We start from the raw sequence: 23,790 nt of genomic DNA, 5'->3' as shown, positions 1-23,790 counted from the left end.
CGGACCGGGGGGGCAGAGGGAGCGGGCCCCACAAACCGACCCCCCCCCCCCCCCCCCCCCGTCCCACTGTATGACACGATGCATTATGGTGCGATATAATAATAACCCATCAAAGCTTGACGTTACATGGCCTTTAAAACAAACACATCCCGTAACTGCAGGTCTCCATTACAACAAGCCTCGGTTACTGCAGTTTTTCTCTCACGACAGATTCAAACCATTTGAGAGTTTCAGAGTTCAGCATCAACAGAGCACAGCGGAGTAGACCCACTTCAACTAAATGAACTGAAATGTTTATACGTTTATAAGTTCCAAGTACAAGGTTCCAAGTACAAGCACGATTTAAGCCACGGCACTGTACTGTAGCCTACCTGTTAATGTTGTTTGACGATACCGCCACCCACTTGATGATTTTGATGAGCCAGAATGAGACTTCTAGCCTACATTGAACTACTCACCTAATGCCATGGAGGTTCCATGTTTAACGTACATCCAAAGTGTGTACATTGCTTAAGTCACAGATGCATGCTTTTCATATTCGAAAATATGTGAACTTTGGCTAAAAGCTTATGTTTAATCCACATGGGTTCTTGTTTACTACTTCTTCTTCTTCTTCTTCTGTCGGGTTTAATGGCGGTTGGCAACCTAAATGGTGCATTACCGCCACCTACTAAACTGAGTGTGGAACATAAGCCAAATTCCAATACCCCAAATCCCGGCCACTCGTTGACTCACACTCGGGCACTCCAGCATGGTGTTGTTACGATGAAATTGGTGACCTGCTGAAATATGTGACAATCGTGTAGACAATCACATCCTCCATGTAAGTTATGTGAAGTCCACAAGATGGTCACATATTTTGGAAGGTCACTAATTTCACCATAATTTGCCATGCTGGAGTGATGGAGTGTGAGTGAGCAAGTGGCCGAGATGTTGGGTAGTGGAATCTGGCTATAGCTTCAAGTTCTCAGAGTCAGTGCAACTATATACAGTCAGTGCCCCCACCCAATATGTCCCCTTCACACATTATACATGTCCATTTATGATGACTCAGACATCAATGTCTGGGTCGGCGCAAATTCTTGTTTACTATTTAGACTGTTAGACTAGCTTGCCTAACGACATGACACGGTTGACACCTTGTCATGGAAGCTTGGCTACAACCGAAAAACGGACTTCCTATTCCTCTTCAAAATAAGAGCCACTTGTCATGTTCGTCCTTCGCAAGCGAAGATGACCAATTGACTTCACGTCTTGTGGGTGCAAATATGGCGGATGAGGCCAGCCTACTTTTATTTTCTAAGTCTACTTACAGGACGTAGACATTCGTATAGCACCCTGAGATAATGCTTTGAATGGGCCCGCTGCCTGCCTGCTGTGCCAAGAGGCAGGGCTTGCAAAGAGTGACCTAGTCCATGTCTGTGACTGCGTGATTGTGATCATCTGACAGCTGGAGGGCCGGCCGGGGAACGGCCGTACCCCTACCCCCCCAGCTCCCCGGGCCGGGCCACTGGAGCCCTTGGCAGAGGAACGGCCGTAGGCCTACCCCCCCCCCCCCCCAGCTCCCCCTGACGGACCGCCCCTGGTTTAACATGCACCAGTTGTTCCAGACTCAAGATTACACACATCATTATCACTCCTGGATTGACACTCACTAATATTTCTGTTCAATTTGATCTCACCTCAATTTTTAGTTTTTATTTCAGTTTGGGCAACTTCACAGAATTATAACTCTTACTCTTAATATTCTTAACAACTGCTTCTTTTTTTTCCTTTTTTTCACAACCTCAGCTGTTTCACACTTTCATAGAATATATATATATATATATACACTCATACACACAAACAACTTCGTATACATTTACAAATATTCTCACCTCGACTTTGATCTCAGTAAGTTGTTCAGCATGGCCATGCTTACCGAGTTCTCTTTTGACTTGCCTTGACTCTTATTATGGGAGTCCCATATGGCAAGGTGAATGAGTCACCTGTAGACACACACACACAGCTTTTATGTGTCCGTTTAGCAGCCTTAAACGTCCATTAGACAGAGCTGACAGTCGGCCTTTTGAAACCCACAGATGTACTTTTTACACTTGTTTGTGCTTCATGTCCGCCCGTGAAGCAGCACACACTCCTTTGTGGGCCACTCCTTAAATTAAACGGAGCCCCTGTTGCTGTTTAGTCTTCTCTATAGAGGAGAGAGGCCCCCCCCAGGGGCCAACACAAACCAATCCCCATCCACACCCTCTGTTGTTTGTTTTGCCCTCATTTATGTGTGTGTGTGCGTGTGTGTGTGTGTGTGTGTGTGTGCGTGCGCGTGTGTGTGTTTGTTCCTTAGTTGACTCTTTCATTTGTATTAGTGTTCTAGGGAGACAAAGAGGCTGCTGGAGAAAACCCAAAGCACAGTTCTCCAGGCTAATATTGACTCTACCTCCCCTCCTCTCTCTCTCTCTCTCTCTCTCTCTCTCTCTGTAGTGGGTAATAAAGCCGGCCCATTCTAGATGGCCCATTGAATACACCTGTTGCTCTCCATGGATGTATTTTAGGTGATGTGGTGATATAGCTTGCAGGCGTATCTCTCCCAGGGTTGTGCGTTCTCTTTTGTGCGTTCTCTGCTCCCGCAATTACGTCTGAATAGCTATAAGCCACTGTTGTTTCATCAGCAGCCATGATGACCTTTAAAGGTCCCTGTTTATTTATCATTACTGTTATAATTTGTAGTAAGGGACAACAGAAGCTAGTGCAGCTGGCACTGTATGATAAAATGAAGTTATTGTTTTTTTGTTGTTGTCGTCGGGTGATTCTGGGAATGTAAACAGGGACGTACGGCCCAATTTATTCAGATATACAATGCATGGGGTTTTCCAGGCAAGTGCACTTAGCTTGGTCCAAGTACTATAATGATAAAGCTCTGGTCTTTGTGTTAAGCCCTGTCTGTACTGACATGTTCTTCATGAAGGGGTCTGTTGGGCGGTGAGTGGGCAAGGGTGGTGTGCGTAGCGTTAAGTTAGACCAGTGGTTCCCAAACTGGGGTCCGGGGACCCCCAGGGGTCCTTGAGGGAGTTCCAGGGGGTCCCCAGCTAAATGATAGTTTGGAACCAAATGGACCCTTATGGGTCTGTAACTCTGAGAGTGTACAAATTGAACCAAATGGACCCTAATGATTGAGTCCCAGGGAAAGGGACAAATGTTTCCTGTAGCTCCAGTTAGCGCTAACATTAGTTGCTGTTGCAGCTGCTGTTGCCACTCTGAATGAGTATGGGGTTTTTATTTCGTTCAGACTCCCATTGGCTTAGGAGGCAAAATCGTGACTAAGTCATGTTTAGAGTCGTCTTTGCGGTCGTCAGTAGTGGTGCGTCACGTGCGTGCAAATGTAGGCCATGCAGGCTCCTTCGCACCTGGCAAAAAGTAGGCTGAAGTATTTAGTTGGCTGCATGCCTCCAATAACTCCCAAGCCTCTGGTGCAGCGAGATACAGTATGCCAATATATATATATTTTTTAAATAAATTGTATTCAAAGAGTATAAGCATGACATCATATGCAAGTTTGACAGAAAGAAAATACAACTCTTTGTTTTTATATTTTCTCCCACAACTCCTTTCCCAATCCTCCCCACCCACCCACCATCTTTCCCCACGAGGCCAGACATACAAACAACATAAATTATATACAGGTATAAAACCAATAAGTTGAGTACATAACTAAGATACACACAACATATATACAGGTATAAAACCAATAGGTTGAGTACATAACTAAGATACAAAGAAAGGGATCACAGAAATAATTAATAAACAACTTAAAAGGGGGGTAAAATAAGAGACAAAAAACAAACAAACAGAGTAATCAATACAAATAATAAAAAAATAAAAAAACACTTATAAAGAGATAAAGCTTGTAAGAGCGTAATTGGCTCATGTCTTGACCCGTGTAATGATTATTTTTTTTAAATAGATGTTTCTTGCTTCAAAACCAACAAGAATTCCCTGAGTCCCTGAGTTTTGTAATCTTTCATTAAAGAGCATGACAGAAGACAATGGACAGAATAAAACACACAGTGGTGCAGAGTGTAAACAGTGGATACCCTTGGATGTGGTTTTCCCCATGGCTGCTGCAGGAATGTTTTTTTTTAATGTCTGATGTTAATGATCAACTACTGCCAATTGCAATGTCATGGATTGTGTAAAAAAAATACATTAATATTCCTCAACAAAGCCACAGGCCACAGGCCAGTGGTTCCCAAACTTTTTCATGTCAAGGACCCCCAAATTGACACCAATTAGCCTGCGGACCCCCATTTGAAAAGATATGCCAGGGACCCCCCATAAGAGACAATTTTTACAGCTCTAGCAGTGATTCTCAACCCGTTTAATTTCAAGGGCCCCCAGTTTGACATGCATTAGTCTACAGACCCCCATTTAATGGTATTTCTATCTCTGGGACCCCCAATTTATATTGTAAAATCAATGTTATTTTAACTCTGAGAGTGAACCAAATTGACCTAACGGGTCCATTTGGTTCCATTTGTACACTTTTTTTTTTACACTTTAAAATAAACATAAGTTCATGTGGACCCGCACAATTTCTTTTCTTATACAAATACTGTTACAAATCCCATATCTACCAGTTTATGACCTTACAAGCCAGCCCTATAATCATACAAAAAAATCTTTTGTTGACCATGTCCTCCTATTAAACCAACAGTCAGGATGTATCAGTGCTGAATGGTTACTGTGATGTTACTGTGTGTGTGTAAGGTGGTGTGTAGTGTGTACTGTATAGTAAACATCTTCCCAACCCTTTCCCTCGTTTCCTCCTCCTCCCTCTCCTCTCCTCTCCTCTGCCGGTCAGATCTTCATTACGGTGAACTGTCTGAGCACGGACTTCTCGTCTCAGAAGGGAGTGAAGGGCCTCCCTCTGATGATTCAGATCGACACCTACAGCTACAACAACCGCAGCAACAAGCCACTCCACAGGGCCTTCTCCCAGATCAAGGTCTTCTGTGACAAGGTGAGCGTTAATGCTGGTAAATTAAACCCATTCTGGACGTTTGGTGTTTTGGTGTTTTAAGCAATACGTTATACTTTAGCTGTTGAAAAATAGCAGATCTACAAGCGAGCTTGTAGATCTGCTATTTTTTGAAAAATCGTGACAATGTGGTGGATATCTTTGAATATATTCTTTCAGAGCAAACGTTTTATTTATTTTTATTTTGGCTTTCGCCTTTATTTTATATATTTTTTTATGGAGAGACAGACAGTAGACTGACAGGAAATGGGGAGAGAGATGGGGGGAAGACATGCAGTAAAGGCCGTCGGGATCGGGAGTCGAACCAAATACAGATAATTCTGGGGCTCCTTGACATGAAGTAGTTTGAGAACGTGCCAGATTTAGCTTATTTACTGAGCTTATTTTCAATGAGCTCAGTGTTGCCTGTAAGCAGCTGGTTTACAAAATGTTAGTATAGCTGGAAAAAAAAATAATGACACCTGTTTGACGTGAGTGGTGCAACTCTGTGTGGGGAGGGGGGGGGGGTGTGGGCGGAAGTTCCAGGCCCACAGGAACACACCCAAGGTGCCGGCCTGATTCCGGCGAGGCGCCCCGCGTCAGAAACGGTTGAGAAATGACAGAGTTACCGCGTGGGGGTCCCTGTACTGTACTGTACTGTACTGTACTGTACTGTACTGTACTGGCACACCCGAAATCACCATATATACAGTTAATATGTGCGTGTGTGTTTGTGTGTGTGTTAGGTTGCGCACAGGTGGTGAAAAACAACCATGCTGTTTTCGTGCTCAGACGCACCCACACACCCAGCCACCCACCCACGCAGCCAGCCACCCACACACACACACACACACACATAGCTCCGTAAGGGAGTGGTTGCACCACTCAAAAATGTATTAACAGTTTGTAGAATGGGTACAGTTCAAGGAAGGTACAGGTTAATACAAAAGAGGATAAAACCAGAAAAAAGCACTAAGACTTGTTTACATGTCCTCCATTTTCAATGAATCAGAACAAGACATACAAATAAACACTTCTATGCGAAAACAATAAACCATGATGTACACCAGTGTTACCCCTATGTGCATTACTGTGTGGCCACCACACAATCATGACCAGCCATCACAGTATGATTTTTAGAAAAAAGGCAAATAACCACAAGACTGCAAAACAAAATCATAAAACTTTCACACGCGTGTGTGTGCACAGGTCCGCCACATGCACGAGCGTGCATGTGTGAAAGCTCGCCCCACACTATCGAGAAAGAAAAATAGGGAGGGGGGACTTTAACCCTTTTTACAGGGGCCAGTTTCGTATTGCAGCCGCACGTAAGTGCTCTTTGAGAGTGGTTTTGAAGGAGTACATTTCTTATCCAAAACAACTTATTACTATTGGTTTTTAACTGATTAAAACCAGGAAAGCATCTGTGACAGTTTAGATTTGAGCATTTGCTATTCAAAAATGGCAGATCTACAAGCTCACAGCGTGTGATTTCACACGAGCTTTGTACGTGTTTTTGAACATTTAAAAAAAAACCTCTTTAAAGTATGAGAACTACTGATTTAGAAGGAATTTGCCTCAGGTTGTAATGGGTTAATGTCTAACCACCAATATTATACCAACAACTACTGCCACTGTCATCATCAATATCTGGTTATTAATGTTAACGTTATTACACTACTGAAGTGTTTTTGATCAATCTATCATTTATCATCATCATCATCATCATCATCGTCATTACATCATCATACATTGTCCAGAGTTAGACTGATCTAGGTAAGATCTTCAGAGTAAAACCAGGACCAGTGGAAAAGGATGGAAAAAGTGTGTCAGTGAACCTGTGTGTGAAGGTGTGTATGTGTGTGTTAGTATCAGGATCACAGAATGACAGCTTTCCTTCATTCCAGTGCAGCTGGACACTGATCCTCTGAGCTTTCTGCTTCACTGAGAGAACAGAGGTTGTCGTGCATGGTACGGAGAATGCTGCATATTTACCGTCATGTAAGTTTATTCCCCAGCCTTGACCCGCTGTGTTTCCCTTCCTCGGAAAGGACTCTGCTAACACACCTACTTCCCAGTGTGTATTGTCTCCAACCTCAACATCCCAGCTGTAACTCCCTGAGTTAAAGCCCTGAGAACCAAGGACAAGTTCTAAGCAGTCAAACCTCTCTAGATTGTCAGGGAACTTCTGTTTCTCTCCCCATGTCACGCTGGTCAGATCATCAGACAGGGTGTATTCTGGACAGGCAGTGTTGGGGTCCAGAATGACAGGAGTGTAGGAGACAATGTCCTTCATCTTGTCCCAGACTCTGAAGGTCAGGTTGCCCAGGTGTTTGGCCACGTCTATCAGTGCTCCTGAGACTGGCTGTGGGTCCTGCAGTGTGAGCTGGACTCTCTCCATTGTAGTCTTGTAGTTCTGCAGGAATGAGATGTGTTCAGCTTTCAGCTCCTCCTCTATGGCTCTGATCGTGTTTGAAATGGTTGATATGTCTCTGTTCAGACCCTCGATCTTCTCCTTCATCATCTGACTCTTCTGCTGCTCTTCCTCCCTCAGTTCAGTGATCTTGGCCTCCTCTTCATCATGTAGAAACTGATGAAGCTTCTTAAACTGTTCCTTCATCTGCGTCTCTGTGTGTCGGGTCTGGAACGTAATGTGTTCTGCTGTTTGGTCATAGTTTGTTTTAGTTTTATTAAAGACCTCCAGTTTGTCCTTTAAGAGCTTCAGTGATTCCTGGACCTCCTCCTTGTGATCCAGAGCAGCTTCATCGACGGGTCTGATTCTGTGGCCGGTGTGTTTTTTAGAATCTCGACACACAAGACACACTGGCTGTTGACATTCCAGACAGAACAGTTTGAGTTTCTCAGCATGCAGACTGCAGAGATCCTCAGACCCTGCTGACGTTCTCTGATGTGTGAAGGCCTCACACAGGTTCTTCAGAACCAGGTTACGGGGCGGACGATCCATCAAAGATATTTCCTTACAAACTGGACACTCTTTTATTGTCTTCTCTTGCCACCAGTCCTGCAGACAGGCTTTACAGAAGCTGTGGCTACACAACAGGAGAACGGGATCTTTAAAGATGTCACAGCACACAGGACAGGAAAAGTCCTCTTCAGAGAGAGACGACTTGGAAGCCATTTTAACAAACACTCGCTCACGCAGTCAACACCGGAACTCTGCCAGTCAGTCGTGGTAACACTCACTCTTCCAGAATGTTCGCTGAAGTTTACTTTCACTTTGAGTCCCGTTTCTTGTTAAAGTCCATTCAGTTGACAGACAGAGTCAGCAGCAGGTTCCAGTGGTCTGGGTCAGTATTAACTCCTGTAGCTTTTGGAAAGACAGTCTGTCCTTCCTCACTGGACGACGTTGTGTGTTTGATCTGAATGTGAATCTTATTGTCTGTCTCACTACGAGTCAGGCAAGAGGTGGAGCTGCCTTTGACATACTTGTTGTCACACACACACACACACACACACACACACACACACACACACACACACACACACACACACACACACACACACACACACACACACACACACACACACACACACACACACACACACACACACACACACACACACTTGTTTGAATGAGAAAGGACAGTATTTTATATGTATTATATTTAGTACAGACAATAAAGGTAGCAGAATGAAAAGGTTGTGTTCTTATGGTGTCAGAGTGAACTTTGACTGTTCAAAGTGCTTTACAACATACCGTACGCCTCACATTAACCCTTTAACAGCACCACGACAGAGGCAGCCATGCACGTCACCAGCTCTTTAGCAGCAGTTAGGTGTTAAAGGACCACTTCACCACTTTTCAACCTATCTCCATATAATAGGTAATAATCATGATAAAATGGCACATTTTTTTGTCTCATATGAGGGCTGTGGGCAGGTCAGAAAAAAACTTCGGGCTTTCTTGTTCTGAAAAGTTGCAATGCGAAAATGGAAGCCATCGTTCTCACGATAATAAAAATCTAAGGGTGGAGGGGGACGCACAGGAACGCACCCAAGGTGCCTGCCCGGTTCTGGCGAGCCGCCCCGCATCCGAAACGGTAGATAAATGACAGAGTTACCGTGTGGAGGTCCCCGGGGAGTCCCTGGGGGGGTCCCCGGAATATCCAGACCAGTGGTTGCACCACTCAAAAAAACTAAAACTAGGACTTTTTACGAAATAAAACTTTAACAAAACTAGCAAACCCACTTTAAAAATCACACCCGTGTGAAGTGAGTGGTGCAACTCCGCGTGGGGGTCGCCGGGGGGAGGGGGGTGGAGGGGGACGCACAGGATGCCGGCCCGGTTCCGGCGAGCCGCCCCACGTCCGAAACGGTAGAGAAATGACAGAGTTACCGTGTAGGGGTCCCTCTACTGTACTGTACTGTACTGTCACTGTACTGTACTGGCACACCTGAAATCATCATATATACAGTTAATATGTGCGTGTGTGTTTGTGTGTGTGTGTTAGGTTGCGCACAGGTGGTGAAAAACAACCATGCTGCTTTCGTGCTCAGACGCACCCAGCCACCCACACACATAGCTCCATAAGGGAGTGGTTGCACCACTCAAAAAAATAAAATAAACAGAAGTGGGTGTGGGTTAACATTTATAAAACATGGTGCATTCCGTCTACTAAACTGGATGGTAATTGTCTCCACCAGGCCGAAGGCATGGGGAGAGAGTATGTTTTGCACTCCGTCCGTGTGTGTGTCCGTCCGTCCGTGTGTGTGTCCTTCCGTCCGTCTGTGTACAGCTAATCTCCGGCACCGTTAACCCGGTCGATGCCAAACTTTGCACACACACTCCCTGGATGCCAACGATGAACCTCTGCCCCGCATTTTCCAGAACGGCCTTTTATAGCGCCACCAGGAGGCCGACTTTTGGAAAACACACTTTTTGATATTACTCCTCCAGATTCTGTCCAAAAATCTCACAAATCGTTACACAGTATCTCTATGGTCATGTGCTCAAGTCGGATCTGTCCGATATTTCATATTCCATCCTAATTGGCTATAATTGGCTTTCACAGTTTGCAAGATTGCCCCGTTTTGAACAAAAGCTTCAAATCATGAACACAGCATGCAATTTACGTGAAATCTTTCACACATTTTCTTACTAGGCTGAGGAATATATCCCACCCTTTTCACATTGGCCTGTTATAGCGCCACCAACAGGTTGATTTTTGCAAAACACATTTTTGGAACAAAATGCCTCAAATCATCCAATTGCCATCAAAGGCAACATGTTTATATTACTCCTAAACATTTTTCCAAACATCTCACACAGTCCTATCCTCCTGGTGGAGACCTGTGCCCAGAAGGGCACTTTTTCTAGTTAAGGTATATACTCTACAGCTGAGGTCTTGACTCTTTTCCTGGCAGTCTGTCTCCCTCCAGTGGTTTTACCTGCACATTGTCACACACGCACCTGACTTGGACTCAGGGGGGTGGATGCCTCTGCCTTGCATAGTCCCCAGAGAATAGGCATCTTGCTAACTCTTAATTTGGGTTTTTAAATCTGGATGTATTGTAGACTGTGATTAAACAATGGACACCACTTGGTGGCCAAATAAACTGATCACAAATCTCGTAATGTTGAAACCGTTTTAGAAGCCACTTTTTACCACACACACGTCTGTCTGATTAACCACTTAAGCACCGTCTTATACGGTACATCGTAAAATGGTATCGCACAAATATTTCTATCATCAATTAAATTGATTAGATCAACTATTGCACCAATACATTGTTTTATTTAAAAGCTCTCTTATGGGCCTGGGCCGTGGCTCAGCGGTCCAGGCACCTTGGCTGGCAATCCAGTCTGGCGGTGTGTCGCGGGCTCGACTCCCGATCCAGACGCTCTTATGTCACTTTCTGTTGTTCGCAGGTAGAAAAGAGGAATGACTTACTAGTCTTTGGGGAGTTCTAAATCCTGACAGTTTTCTGAAAAACCTATGTTTCTATGTCAGTGGTGCTCAATATTTCATGTCAAGGACCCCACAAATGATATGTAATATGCCTCCACCCCCCCATCTGAAAATATATTGTTTTAGGGACCTCCCCAGAAGCAAAGATTTGAGTTAAAATGTTCACTCTGTAACAATATTTATACGTATATTCAAAGATTTGAGGCACATTTTCACCATTTTTCAAAAATAGCAGACCTACAAGTTCATAGCGCGGCACTTGGTGAGCTTGTAGATCTGCTATTTTTCAATAGCTAAAGTATAACATAATGCTTTAAACCAATACCAAAACTAAAGTCTTGCCGGCTTTGTCAAGAAGACAGTTTATTTATAAACCGACTTATTTCACTTTGTGTCCTTCTCAGGGAGCGGAGAGGAAGATCAGAGACGAGGAAAGGAAACAATTCCGCAAGAAGACGAAAGGTTGGAGAAAACTGCATGCGTAGAATACAATAAACTAAACATACTTCTGTTCAAGACCTCCACAATGGTGTTACAGGAACAGAGGAGTGTTCTGGGTAATAATAAGCCACCCAGACTCTTCCACTCCATGCTAGAAGGCTTTCTTACCTTTATTTGTAGTTGTTACGTCCCCACCAAAGAGGTCCAGGTGTTATTTTGTGCAAAAGTGCATTATTGGCTATTTCCCCTAATATAAGCCCTCAATGGGGGTTGGGTTGTTGTGCTAATTCGCTTAGTTCTATCGAAATAAGTAGTAAAGTGTGCCGCTTGGGAATCGGATACTATTTACATTATGAAGAGGATATATACAAAAAAAAAATGATTTTTGAGTGATGGAAATAAGCAAATTAGCACAACACCCCAATGCCCCATTCAATTCAATGAAATTCATTGAGGGCTTATGGTAGGGGAAATAGCCAATAATGCGCTTTTGCACAAAATAACACCTGGACCTCTTTGGTGGGGACGTAACAACTACAGGTTAGAAAGCCTTCTAGCATTGAATTCTCCTTTAAGTGAGTTGCGAGCCCTTGCTTTTCTTCATGATATGTTAGTTTAACAGTTTGGCTCAGCACCAAGATCGGAGGATATATGTGCGCAGTTTTATTTTATTCTGAAAGTTATGTGAGTGGACCATCATAGTTTACCCTCCTGCCATCTCTGGTGTCGTCGTGGCTCTTCTGTTGGTTCCAAACATTTCCACAAAGCCAACAAACAAACCCCCAGAGATTATGGATGTACACAGACAAAAGAAATCAATGTCATTTTGGTTTGCATTTACTTCCAAAGTGCAGTGGAATGATACATTACAAACAGGCATCTTCTCTTCCTTATGGCATGATCTCTGTGCTGTGCTGTCTTTCTCTCTGTCTGTCTGGTAAAAAAAACACCAGCCCAGGTGCATGCCGCTCCCCAATCACCCAGGCCTACTTCTGCTCTCCATCAATCAATTAGGCCTGGGGAGGGAGGCGTGCCCTTGATGGCCAAACCGTAATTCAATTAACTAAATAACCCATTAAACCAATGCCCCCAAATAATGCTAATAATAACTACAACAATTGTGATAATAACAAACAAAACAGTGAAGATGGTTTCTACATGTGTTATTTAATTTACCAAATCATAGCATGAACAAAAAAATATGTCTCAATATCTTAACGCTAGAAATTATTATATTCCACATTGTTCTGTAAGATTTTTACATTCAGTGAAATTGCAGATTTTCTACGTGTTAAGAAAAGTGTGCGACTGTAAACAAACGGAGCCCCACGGGTCCATTTGGTTACCGTTATACACTGTCAGAGTTCAATTCAGACTGAGGATTTAAGTTAGTGGTTCCAGTTTATTGTACACTTTTGAGTACAATAAGTGGGATTTAACTGCGTATTATTCTCATGTGAATATTCTCTTCTTGGCGCGTTCGTTCGTTGTCTTCCAGGGAAGGACGGCAGCGTGGCCGTGATAACGGCTCCTAAGAAGCCGGACACCACCTACTTTAAGACCATGGGCGACCTGGAGGCACAGCCGGTTCTGTTCATCCCCGACGTCCATTTTGGCAACCTTCAGAGGGCGGGACAGGTAGCACCACACAACATGGTAGAGCAGTGGGTTTTCAACCCGTTTTGGTGTTAGCATTATGTTATGCTTTAGCTATTGAAAAATAGCAGATCTACAAGCTCGTAGCGCGCCACCGAGTGGCGCGCTACGAGCTTGTTGCGAACGCAGTGAGCATTTACTTACTATGAGACCCAGCAAATCAGTCTGTCTGTCTGTGTGTCACGCTGTAACACCACCCGCCCGCCAACAGAGGGCGCAGCTGTATCACACACAAAAACACACACATGCATGCACGCACGCACACACACACACACACACACACACACACACACACACACACACACACACACACACACACACACACACACACACACACACACACACACACACAAACAACTTAACTTAAAAAACAACTTAACTTAAAAAAAACTTAACTTAAAAAAAACTTAAGAAAAAAAAACTTAACTTAAAAAAAAACTTTAAAAAAAAACTTAAAAAAGTACGTAAAAAGAAAAAACTTAAAAAAAAACCTTAACTTAAAAAAATTCTTAAAACCCCCCCCCCCAAAAAAACCTTAAAGTACGTAATTTATTCTAATTGTTGTTCTTGCAATTTACGAGCTGCGTTCGCTTCCCGCGTTCGCGCGTCTTACTTGTAGGTCTGCTATTTTTGAAAAATCGAAGAACGACTGACATAGAAACATAGCTTTTTCAGAAAACTGTCAGGATGTAGAAGACATTTTTAGAATCTGATCTCAGGTCAGAATGGGTTAGAGCAGTGGTTTTCAACCCTTTTCATATCAAGGCCCAGTATTTTATTCAGCATCTGAGCCACGGTCGGTCGGACCACCATTTTGATGAGATTCAGCCTCTCCGACCCAAGACCAAAGAATGTTTTGTCATCGTCGGATACGATTTTTGCACAAATGGAACCAAAATGTGCACTCTCAGAGTTACAGACCCATAAGGGTCCCATTTGGTTCCAAACTATCGTTTAGCTGGGGACCCCCTGGAACTGCCACAAGGACCCCCTGGGGGTCCCCGGACCCCACTTTGGGAACCACTGATATACCCGGCCCCCCACCATTTCTGTTTACTCGCTCTGTGCCTCAGAGGTGAGCTGTTGGACAGCTCTGAAACCTGCTAGTGCCTACAATTTACAAATGACATGTACGGATGCCAAGTTCATGGAAAGTAGCTGTGCTTTCCATTAGCTTGGGATCCGTACATTTTCTCTTCCTGGAACGTTATAGCACTCTGAAATTGACGTAACCAAATGTACCCTACCGTACACTCTCTGAGTTACTGTCAGTCCACAGTTCATTTGTACTAAAATGGTTTCTACAAGTGCCCTGCTAGTATAAATTCCAACTTTAATACCCATTTTGGGCGGGAACCCCTTTTGGTGTTTTAAGCATTATGTTATACTTTAGTTATTGAAAAATATCAGATCTACAAGCTCGTAGCGCGGCACCGAGTGCCGCGCTACGAGCTTGTAGGTCTGCTATTTTCTTTAAATCGTGAAAATGTGACCCGAATCTTAGAATATATATTCTTTCAGAGCGAACATTTTTAACTCAAATCTTAGCTTCTGGGGGGGTGTGGTCCCTGGAACAACATATTTTCAAATGTGGGTCGGTGGCCAATTACATATAATCTTGGGGGTCCTTGACATGAAAATGTTTGAGAACGACTGACATAGAAACACAGGGTTTCTCAGAAAACTGTCCTCAGATCTAAATGGGTAAAAAAAAAGTTTATGCCACAATATGTTTTCCTATATGTAGAATCTTGGTATGAACACACAGTAATGTACATTAATAGTAATTCTTACCGTATACTGTATGTTTCAGGTGTTTGCCTACAACACGGAAGAGATCGAGCGAGAAGGGTGAGTGTACCTTACGTTGCAAAATAAGCAAATGGACAAAACAATAAACAAAACAAAAAAATGCAAATATGACACATATGGGAAAATGGAAATGAATGGAAACAGACACACGGACATCATCCTCATCACGAGAGTGGAATGCAAATAAAAGCATTATGGTCTCTCTCTCTCTCTGTGTGTGTGTGTGTGTGTGTGTGTGTGTGTGTGTGTGTGTGTGTGTGTGTGTGTGTGTGTGTGTGTGTGTGTGTGTGTGTGTGTGTGTTCTCAGGAGTGTGCTGGTTAAAAGAATGTTCCGGCCGGCGGATGAGGATCTGTGCCCCTCCCCTCATAAACAAATCAAAGAGGAGACCCATAAGAGAGGTATAGCTTCACAGTTGCAAAACAAGCACGCACACACACACACACACTCTCTCTCTCTCTCTCTCTCTCTCTCTCTCTCTCTCTCTCTCTCTCTCTCTCTCTCTCTCTCTCTCCCCATGGAATCCAGCTTCTTCAGTGTTTGTCAGTTTTACTCATAAATTTGCTTATTATAAATCTGCTGCAGCAACCAGTTCTCTCTCCTAATTTGAACCCTAGAGTTCCTGTTCTGGCCTGGGGGCGTATTCTGCAAAAATAGTTCCCAACGCGTCGTGGCTATTTTTGGTAAAAAATGGGTCCGTAACCCAAAAACAGGTCTGACTCCTGACCCACTGTTTGGGAAACAGTGATTTATTCTATATAATGGGGGGCGCCAGGCATACAAAAATCACACCCGTGTGAAGTGAGTGGTGCAACTCCATGTGGGGGTCCGGGGGGAGACGGGGAGGAGTTCCAGACCCACAGGAACGGACCCAGGGTGCCGGCCCGGTTCCGGCGAGCCGCCCCGTGTCCGAAACGGTAGAGAAATTACAGAGTTACCGTGTGGGGGTCCCCGGGGAGTCCCCGGGGGGGAGAACATCCAGACCCCCAGGAACGCGCCCAGGGGGCCGGGCCGGGCCAGGTGGTGAAAAACAACCATGCTATTATCGTGCTCATACCCACCCAGGCACCCAGCCAGGCACCCACACACATAGCTCCGTATAAGAAAGTGGTTGCACCACTCAAAAAAGATGGCATGACAATTGATTGATTGATTGATTGATTGAAATATATATTGATTGAAAACAGTTTGCAGAATTAGAGTACATTTCAAGCACAAACTCAATACAAAGGCTGTTAACTGTGAGTGGACGACCCAATTAAGCATTACACTTGTTTACAAGAGGGTCCACCATGTTCAATTCATCAAATTGCTATCCTGCTGCCTGTTAGCACCATCTTGTGCCGGGCGGCGGTAGATAGGTCCCTCAGAAACACCAATTAGAACTTAGTCTCGCGTGGCCAGACTGTTGCCTCTCGCTTCCGTCATACAGTCTGGAGAACAGAAGCTCTTTCTTGGGAGTCTGTAGTTCCAGACGATATATAGCATTCAGAGATTGTGGAATAGTTGTCTGGCTATATACGCAAGACTAATTAGAACTGAATATTCTCAAAGGCAAAAAAGAAAAAAAAAGAAAATGTTTTTATTCTTCTGGGAAGTTGTTGCTCATTCAAATGTAAATAACGTTACTTACAAAATAGTTGAAAATGATGAGAAATATGTCAATCACAAAAACAGTAGCCCCCCCCCCGCGCTATTCATTCCAGTGGAAGTTGCTCAGTGGCGTTTTGAAGCACCCGGAAAACCGTCTACTTCCGCATTTGACCACCACATTTTGGTGGTCAAATGCGGAAGTGCAACCGAGCGCTCAATGTTAAAGCCCAGCTGCACGGGGTTTCCTCGTCATGAATCCACGGGTCCGCCTGCAGTTCACGCTCCAACCACTAGGGCCGAGTGCTTCAACACTGGAGAGCCTCACTGGGGGCTTGGACGTATAGCGCTGTACTGGGGGGGAGGGGAGGGGCCGGGGGTGACTGACAGATCGGTGAGATCCAATCAGGGTGTGCGCAAATCTCTGCCGCGAGTCCGCGACCCGCCCCTCTAGACCAGAAACGCGTTAGCTCAGGCTACAGAAACAGTACTATTAAATGACATGCAATATTCAACCGACACTCTCATCCAGAAGTTAAAGTTGCACAAGCTGTAACAAATATTCTTTCATGTACAACCGAGGAATGCTAATCAAAGGAATGTGAGCCTGACAGAAAAGATTTTTTTTCTGGCATAGGCCAAATAATCCACTTCTCATGAATAAAATGTAGTTGCGGCTCATGTGTTCATGTTCCAGAGTACAAGCTCTCTCTCTCTCTCTCTCTCTCTCTCTCTCCCCCTCTCTCTCTCTCTCTCTCTCTCTCTCTCTCTCTCTCTCTCTCTCTCTCTCTGCAGTGCTGCTGTACGTGAGGAAGGAGACAGACGAGGTGTTCGATGCTCTGATGCTCAAGTCTCCCACCCTCAGAGGCCTGATTGACGCAGTGAGTAGTCACTACTAGTCAGCACAGGTATTTCTGTGTCAGAGGGTGAATTCAGGTGCACCAGTGAACCAGTGTAATACAGTATCCATTATACTACAAAATAATCTACAAAAATCACACCCATGTGAAGTGAGGGGTGCTCTTATCATCATACGTCATAATACATCATCTCATTCTGGCCAATCACACTTTTGTCTTCAATGTTTGTGTTTACACACTTTTGTCTTCAATGTTTATGTTTACATAAACCCTCACTGGACAATAGCAGATTTACAAGCTCATAGCGTGGCATGAAGTGACGCACTATGAGCTTTTATATCTGCTATTTCTGAATAGCCAAAGTATAAAATAATAATAATAAAATAATAAATAATAAATAATAATAAATAATAAAATAATAAAATAACAGATGCTTTCCCGGTTTGAATGGGTTAAGGCTTAAGCAATGTTACACTTGCTAAAAGTGTTCGTCTAGCCTGTGACAAATAAAGCCCTCTTTCACTTGTTTCTCTCACAGATATCAGAGAAATACGGCGTCCCCACAGAGAGAATAGCCAAAGTGTACAAGAAGAGTAAAAAAGGGTAAGTGGTGTACAGTTTGAGACACCGGAGGTGTCCACTTTTACACTCAAAAGCTCTGAATTTTGCATTATTGTTTTGCAACCCGGAAGGGTTGACACGGCCCCCTGGGCGTGTTCCTGGGGGTCTGGAATGTTCCGGGGCTGGACCCCCACGCGGTAAATGTATAGTTGCACCGCTCAGTTCACACAGGTGTGATTTAAAAAAAATTGTATAAGTTTATCATTATTATGATATAGGTTTTACTCCAGTGTTGTTTTTGTCAACTAAAACTAAGACGACTACCTTTTTCACTGACGAAAACTAAATGAAAACTAAATATATTGACAATTTCGTCAACAGAAACTGGACTAAAATGTTAGGAATAGACTAGTGGACAAGAGATCCAGTATAAGTCATTTTACACTTGGTTGCATGTTGAAAATAGCAGATCTATAAGCTCAGATCTGCTACAACGTTGTGAGCTTGTAGATCGGCTATTTTCATCAAGTGTAAAAACAGTCATTTGGTATCAAGGCCCGCCAAAATACATGTTAGTCGACTAAATCAACCGCAGATTTAGTCGACTAAAATCTTATGATATTTAGTCGACTAAAACTAGACTAACAACATTCCATGTGACTAAAATGTGACTAATGACAAAAACAAAACTGTTTTACCATCTCTGTCGTCGTTGTGTCATCAGGATCCTGGTGAACATGGACGACAACATCATCGAGCACTATTCCAACGAAGACACGTTTATCCTCAACATCGAGAGCTACGCCGACGCCTACAAGGTCACACTCACAGAGATCTGATTGGCTCGTTGGGCTGACCCCACTAGACGCCTACAAGGGTCACACAGACAGTGTAAGCACACCTATACGATTCCATGCGCGGCCAAAAGCCGCTGTCTGCCGGCATCTCTTCCGGGCGTCTCTTCCGGGCATCTCTTCCGGGCTTCCAGCGGCTTTTGGCCGCGCATGGAAGCTTAGGTGTGCCCCAGAGTGTTACAGAGATCTGATTGCTCGTTGGCTGACCGCACAAAGGACAGTTTTTGCCATGTCATTTTCTCAACCTACCCTGTTCGTATATGGACACATACTATACCAAAGGGAACTATGACTGGTCGGCTTTGTTCTGTTTCACTTTTTGGACTGTGTGCAACAAGTTCCAAGGCTTGTCGGCTACATCTAAGTATGGAAATGGCGATTTTCCCTGCAAATATTTGGTTGTATTTTAATAATCTTTAGCTTCTACAAATCAAGGTAATACTCGATTGAAATAACCTCCACAAGAGAAGACCAAAGGACTGTGAAATCTCATTGACTCAGATTCAAGAGACACACCAGCTGGCTGATATCAAGGAGACTGTGAACGATTGGCCGATGAGCTGAGGGACATTTATTCTGGTGTTCCTGTGTGGCTCCTCCTACATATCTATATGGATAATATGTATGTTGTAAAAAGAAAACTGTTACAATATTGGCCTACTCTGTCCAGCATCGTATGTTATTATAACTGAATATTGGACCGTAGCAGAGAGAAATTATAAGACATAGGAAGGGGAAATGGCAATTGCAGAGTTGGATCAACAGTCAAAAACCCTCGTGAACTGATTCTAAATACTCACATACTGTTCTGTGCCTTTTTTCAATTTTGTTGATCATGTGTCATTTAAGGAGACAAAGAGCATGCAAATTTCCATTGGAACTAAACACTGCTCAAGGTGCTAACAAGGTGCAACTTCCCATTGGCAGCCCATTCATCCAAACAGAAAGGTCCTATCTGATTGTGTTACACAACGTCAAACTCACCAACATTGCAGCTGTACGAAAAGCTTGAATTATTCTCTTTCTATCCTCAAAGTGCCTGTTTACTTTGTGTCCTCGCAGGTGATTCCTTTTCTAAGTGTTGCAGTTGGGAAGCGCTCGTTAGATATCACTCAACTGCCCAGAGTATAGAGCGTCGCAGTCCCGCCCCCTACCAGGGCCCAGGAAATGATTCTCCGTTCATTTTCCTCAAAGACTTTTCAAATAGTATTTATTTAAAGACCTTTTAAGCCTCGTACAAAGCCAACTCTTGTCGTGACAAATCATGACAACAAACACAATTTTTGGGGCCAAAAAAAGGATTAGAAAGAAGAAAAAAAAGTTTTTCTTCTTTGTAATTATTTGTTTGGTCCAAAATATTGTGTTTATTGTCATGATTTGTCACGACTCGAGTTGGCTTTGTCCGCGGCGTAACCGTTGGGTATCATTTCCTGGGCCTGGTGTCGTCATGACAGGGGGCGGGACTGCGACGCTCTATACCACCTGTTTTGAATTTGCACATAACGCAAGAGGCAGCAGGACATTGCCTTACTGAAAACGAGTGCTTCCAAACTCTGATGCCAAGATGGCCGCGGTCAATGGAAATCAGCTAGCCAGACAAATATCACTGCATAGATATTATTCGTGGAAGATTTATTTCCAAGGGGCGGTTTGGTTACAAACCGATTTCAACGTCACAGCAAAAAAGTCTCACTTTGAATAGTGGGCTCTTGTTTGGTCACCCGCCACAACTCTGGGATGAGCAAAATGCAATTCACCTTTAGCAAAGCCCCGCCCTCTCCCACTTGGACACTTTCCAGCCGGGCTCATTCGTGCCAATGTAAATATCATGGGTTTTACACATTAAATACTGGTTCATTTTTGGAACCAGACCAAAATCTCTTCCAAATCCGTCAACAAGGCCTGCCGTATGCACTGAAAAATATGTGCGTGACATTTCTTTTTTAAAACAATGTTTTATCATATAGGAAAACTATTGGTGGAGATTGGGATAACCCATATTATGCTTAGCTGTGATTGGACCATAGCAGTTTGGGGAGGGGCTTAGCTATAGCTCAATTCAAACTGAGGAGTGCCAGACCAATCTCTGCAGGGATTTCTTTTTTTTCTCCCTTTTTTCTCCTGTGGCAGATTCATCTGGTTTCCAGGCTAGAAATCAGCGGGTGTAAAAAAGGCCCCATTTACACTGGCAGCCAGACAGTGTTTCCACACTTGGGCAGACAGGCGCGGCCGTTTTCCGCTGTCTGCCGGCGTCTTTTCCGGGTTTTTAGACAGCTGGTGGATGGAAAAGAAGCTCCACCTACGCGGCTGAATGCCGCGACGGCCAGTCAGCCGCGTGGGTGGAGTTTAATTTCCTAAAAACCCGGAAAAGACACGCCCAGACAGCAGAACACGGTCTGGTAGGTCTGGCAACAGCTAAATCCAGCCTGAATCTGAATCTGAGCCACATCCAGATTGTAATCTGATTTGTTTAAATGAGTCATGTGACAATGTAAACCAATCGGATTTCAATCTTGATGTGGCACAGATCTGATTCAGGCTAGATTTGGCTGCCAGTGTAAATGGAAACCTGTCCCTGTTCTCCATGGTTTTGTACATGTTTTGGCACGTTTTATAAGATTCATTACATTATAACAGATTAATTGTATTTCCACCTACGGTACCAGGCATTTATATTTGTATTGTATATAAAGTACATTCTTTTTGTATAGATTTTTGTGTTTGCCAAATAAGTCATAATTAGCTTTATTAAATGCTATGTGATGTACATAATAGTCACATTTTGACTTAGTTTGAATATATTAAGTGGTCCTTATTTTCAATAACTTAGCAGCTATTTGCATGCCAGTCTATGTTCATAATGTCGTATTTGTTAGTGGTCTTATTTATTATTGCTTTTGATGACAATGGATTTTTATTTTTTTTGCATCTTATCCAGGAACCTCAGTGGATTATCTCCACTATGTTCAAAAGTAGGTCACCTTTTTTGAAAGGCCTTGTGATTTTGATATGTCCAGTTTCCAATTTTCTGCTATTTTGGAACATTTATGGTATATATCAACAAATGCCACAAACCCTAGTGTATGATACTTTTAAGGCTTATCAAGAACAATTGTAAACACCTGCTGAAGGGTGATGCAGGGCACTTGTCGGCTGGTTCATTAAAGGTCCTTAAATTGTGCATGTTTATGTTGAAAAGTGAATAAAGATGTGAATACAGAGACCTCTTCATCTCCACGTCTAGAATACCAATTTACAAAAAATGATATATGTGTTTACATATAAATGATAATCAAGTTTTCCATTTTGTTTTTTATTTGATAACAAAAATGGACATTCCTACACCGAACACAAATTGCAAAAAAAAAAAAAAAGTAACAATACAAAATGGTACAGTTTTGTTCGACAGATAATTGTACAGTATAAATTGATACAATACTGTGTGTTTTTTTTTTTTAATTTGTCTATATTTGGCACTTGACCACAAGATGCTACTGAATGAAATATCGGACTGAAGTACGTTGGTCGTCGAGTTGAAATGGCAGCGGAGACTCGAGAGGTTTTGGGGAATAGAGAGTTGCAATTTTCATTCCCAGTTGCAGTTATATTCCTTTTTTGGAATTTTGTTGAGTTCATGCATTTGCATTCAGGTGTGAAGCATACCCATGTACTAGAGCACTGGTTCTCAAACATTTTCATATATTAGAGACGCCCAAATTGATATGTATTTGGCCACCACGGACTGCCATTTGAATAGCTTTTGTACCAAGACATTTTGTCAACATTTTTTGTAGCCCTTCTACAAGCTCACAGCAGCCATGAGCTTGAACCTGTATGGATTTTGCTTTACTTTATCCTTTATCTGATTTTCACCCAAGTGGAGTTCTAAATCCCTTTAGATTTCGTATCTGTAATCCTGCCATCATCTGAACCGGGGCGATCATGCAAACACAAACGTTTCCACTCAACACACTGGGAAAGAAAAGTGCACATGATGTCATCAGCTTGAACTTATAGTTCCAAATGACATTTGCTCTGGAGCTTATAGATCTGTTGACAGTTCCGTTTCTTTGCATTGTGACATCACTCACATACACCATTTCCACGAGCACAGAACACAGAAGGAATAACAGACGACTCGCCCCTTTTACCAACTCGCCCCGGGCGTACAGCCGGCGGAACTGGTATTTCTAAAGTAAAGTATGCTTTAACGGTTAAGCCTAAACCTTATTCCTAACCTCAACCTCAGTAAAACTATGCCTGAACCTAACCCTATACCTAAACTTAACCCCAGTAAACTTATTTCTAACCTTATTCTCAGTAAACCAAAATAAAGAATATAAGAACCGTCGGACCGAGCGGTCGGCGTGAGGTTGGCGGAAAAATCGAGGGGCGAGATGGTTTAGGGGCGACCGTACCCGTTACCCAGAGAAGCACTAGAATATTAGAGCTCAACCAATGCCAGATGTGTGGTCCTTGACCGATTACAGATGTTTTGACCGATGTGTGCAAAACACTGGGACAGAATTTATTCTAATCAATTTTTTTTTAAAAGACTTTAAAGTTTGTCAAAATATAAGCCCACAATGTGCCTTGCATCAGGCTGTCGGCTTAAAAAATAAAATGGAAAAAGTCTTAACATTTTCACCTCCAATGACAACCAAAATAGGGACACCAGGTCAGCTGCATGAGTGTAGCCCGTGGCGCAATTGCAATAACTGAAGCTATTTTCTTAACGCCAAATGTAATCATTACTAAATGATATACACTATTATGTAGCAATGAATGTTTAAAGTTTTATGCATAGCAAAAATGTGTGGTCCCTTCCACCCCCAGCCCCACCCCCCCATCCCATACAATTTCTAGCATAAATATGAATGAATATACTGTACAATTTTCATCTCTTAAAAAGTGAATGTATTTCATTGTGGCAAAATTCCCCACATTAACAGAGTTGGTAAGAATACAATGTACTGAATATATTATTTCTATTCTTTTGATTACACATTCCTTGAAGAAAGAGGATTACACCTCCTGTGTCTTTATAGGTCGTTTGTCAACGTCGTTTTCAGTATAT

The 23,790-nt window shown here is 43.1% G+C and overlaps 2 protein-coding genes across 2 annotated transcripts in view; one reads left to right on the top strand and one right to left on the bottom strand.

Annotated features, from left to right (window-relative positions):
- Positions 1-18,726, top strand: part of grhl2b (grainyhead-like transcription factor 2b) — a gene marked incomplete at its 5' end in the record, with an annotated part of 36,723 nt that extends 17,997 nt beyond the window's left edge. Inside the window, 8 exons of the mRNA XM_079523263.1 lie at positions 4,856-5,014; positions 11,346-11,403; positions 12,881-13,020; positions 14,852-14,889; positions 15,158-15,249; positions 17,234-17,319; positions 17,837-17,901; positions 18,584-18,726. Coding sequence (XP_079379389.1) covers positions 4,856-5,014; positions 11,346-11,403; positions 12,881-13,020; positions 14,852-14,889; positions 15,158-15,249; positions 17,234-17,319; positions 17,837-17,901; positions 18,584-18,698 — 753 coding nt within the window. The 3' untranslated portion in view covers positions 18,699-18,726. The remainder of the gene's footprint in view (positions 1-4,855; positions 5,015-11,345; positions 11,404-12,880; positions 13,021-14,851; positions 14,890-15,157; positions 15,250-17,233; positions 17,320-17,836; positions 17,902-18,583) is intronic.
- Positions 6,774-8,414, bottom strand: LOC306938654 (E3 ubiquitin-protein ligase TRIM35-like; the record flags this gene model as incomplete). Its single annotated transcript, XM_079522916.1, has 1 exon — positions 6,774-8,414. The coding sequence occupies exon 1, from the start codon at positions 8,148-8,150 to the stop codon at positions 6,774-6,776; it is 1,377 nt and encodes a 458-aa protein (XP_079379042.1). The 5' UTR covers positions 8,151-8,414.
- Positions 18,727-23,790: the final 5,064 nt, after the last annotated feature.

This window comes from Electrona antarctica, assembly GCF_951216825.1.
Source record: "Electrona antarctica genome assembly, chromosome: 15".
In the NCBI taxonomy this organism is placed as follows: domain Eukaryota; kingdom Metazoa; phylum Chordata; class Actinopteri; order Myctophiformes; family Myctophidae; genus Electrona; species Electrona antarctica.
Note: the sequence above shows the minus strand (reverse complement) of the source record. Positions and strands in the feature narration are given on the sequence as shown.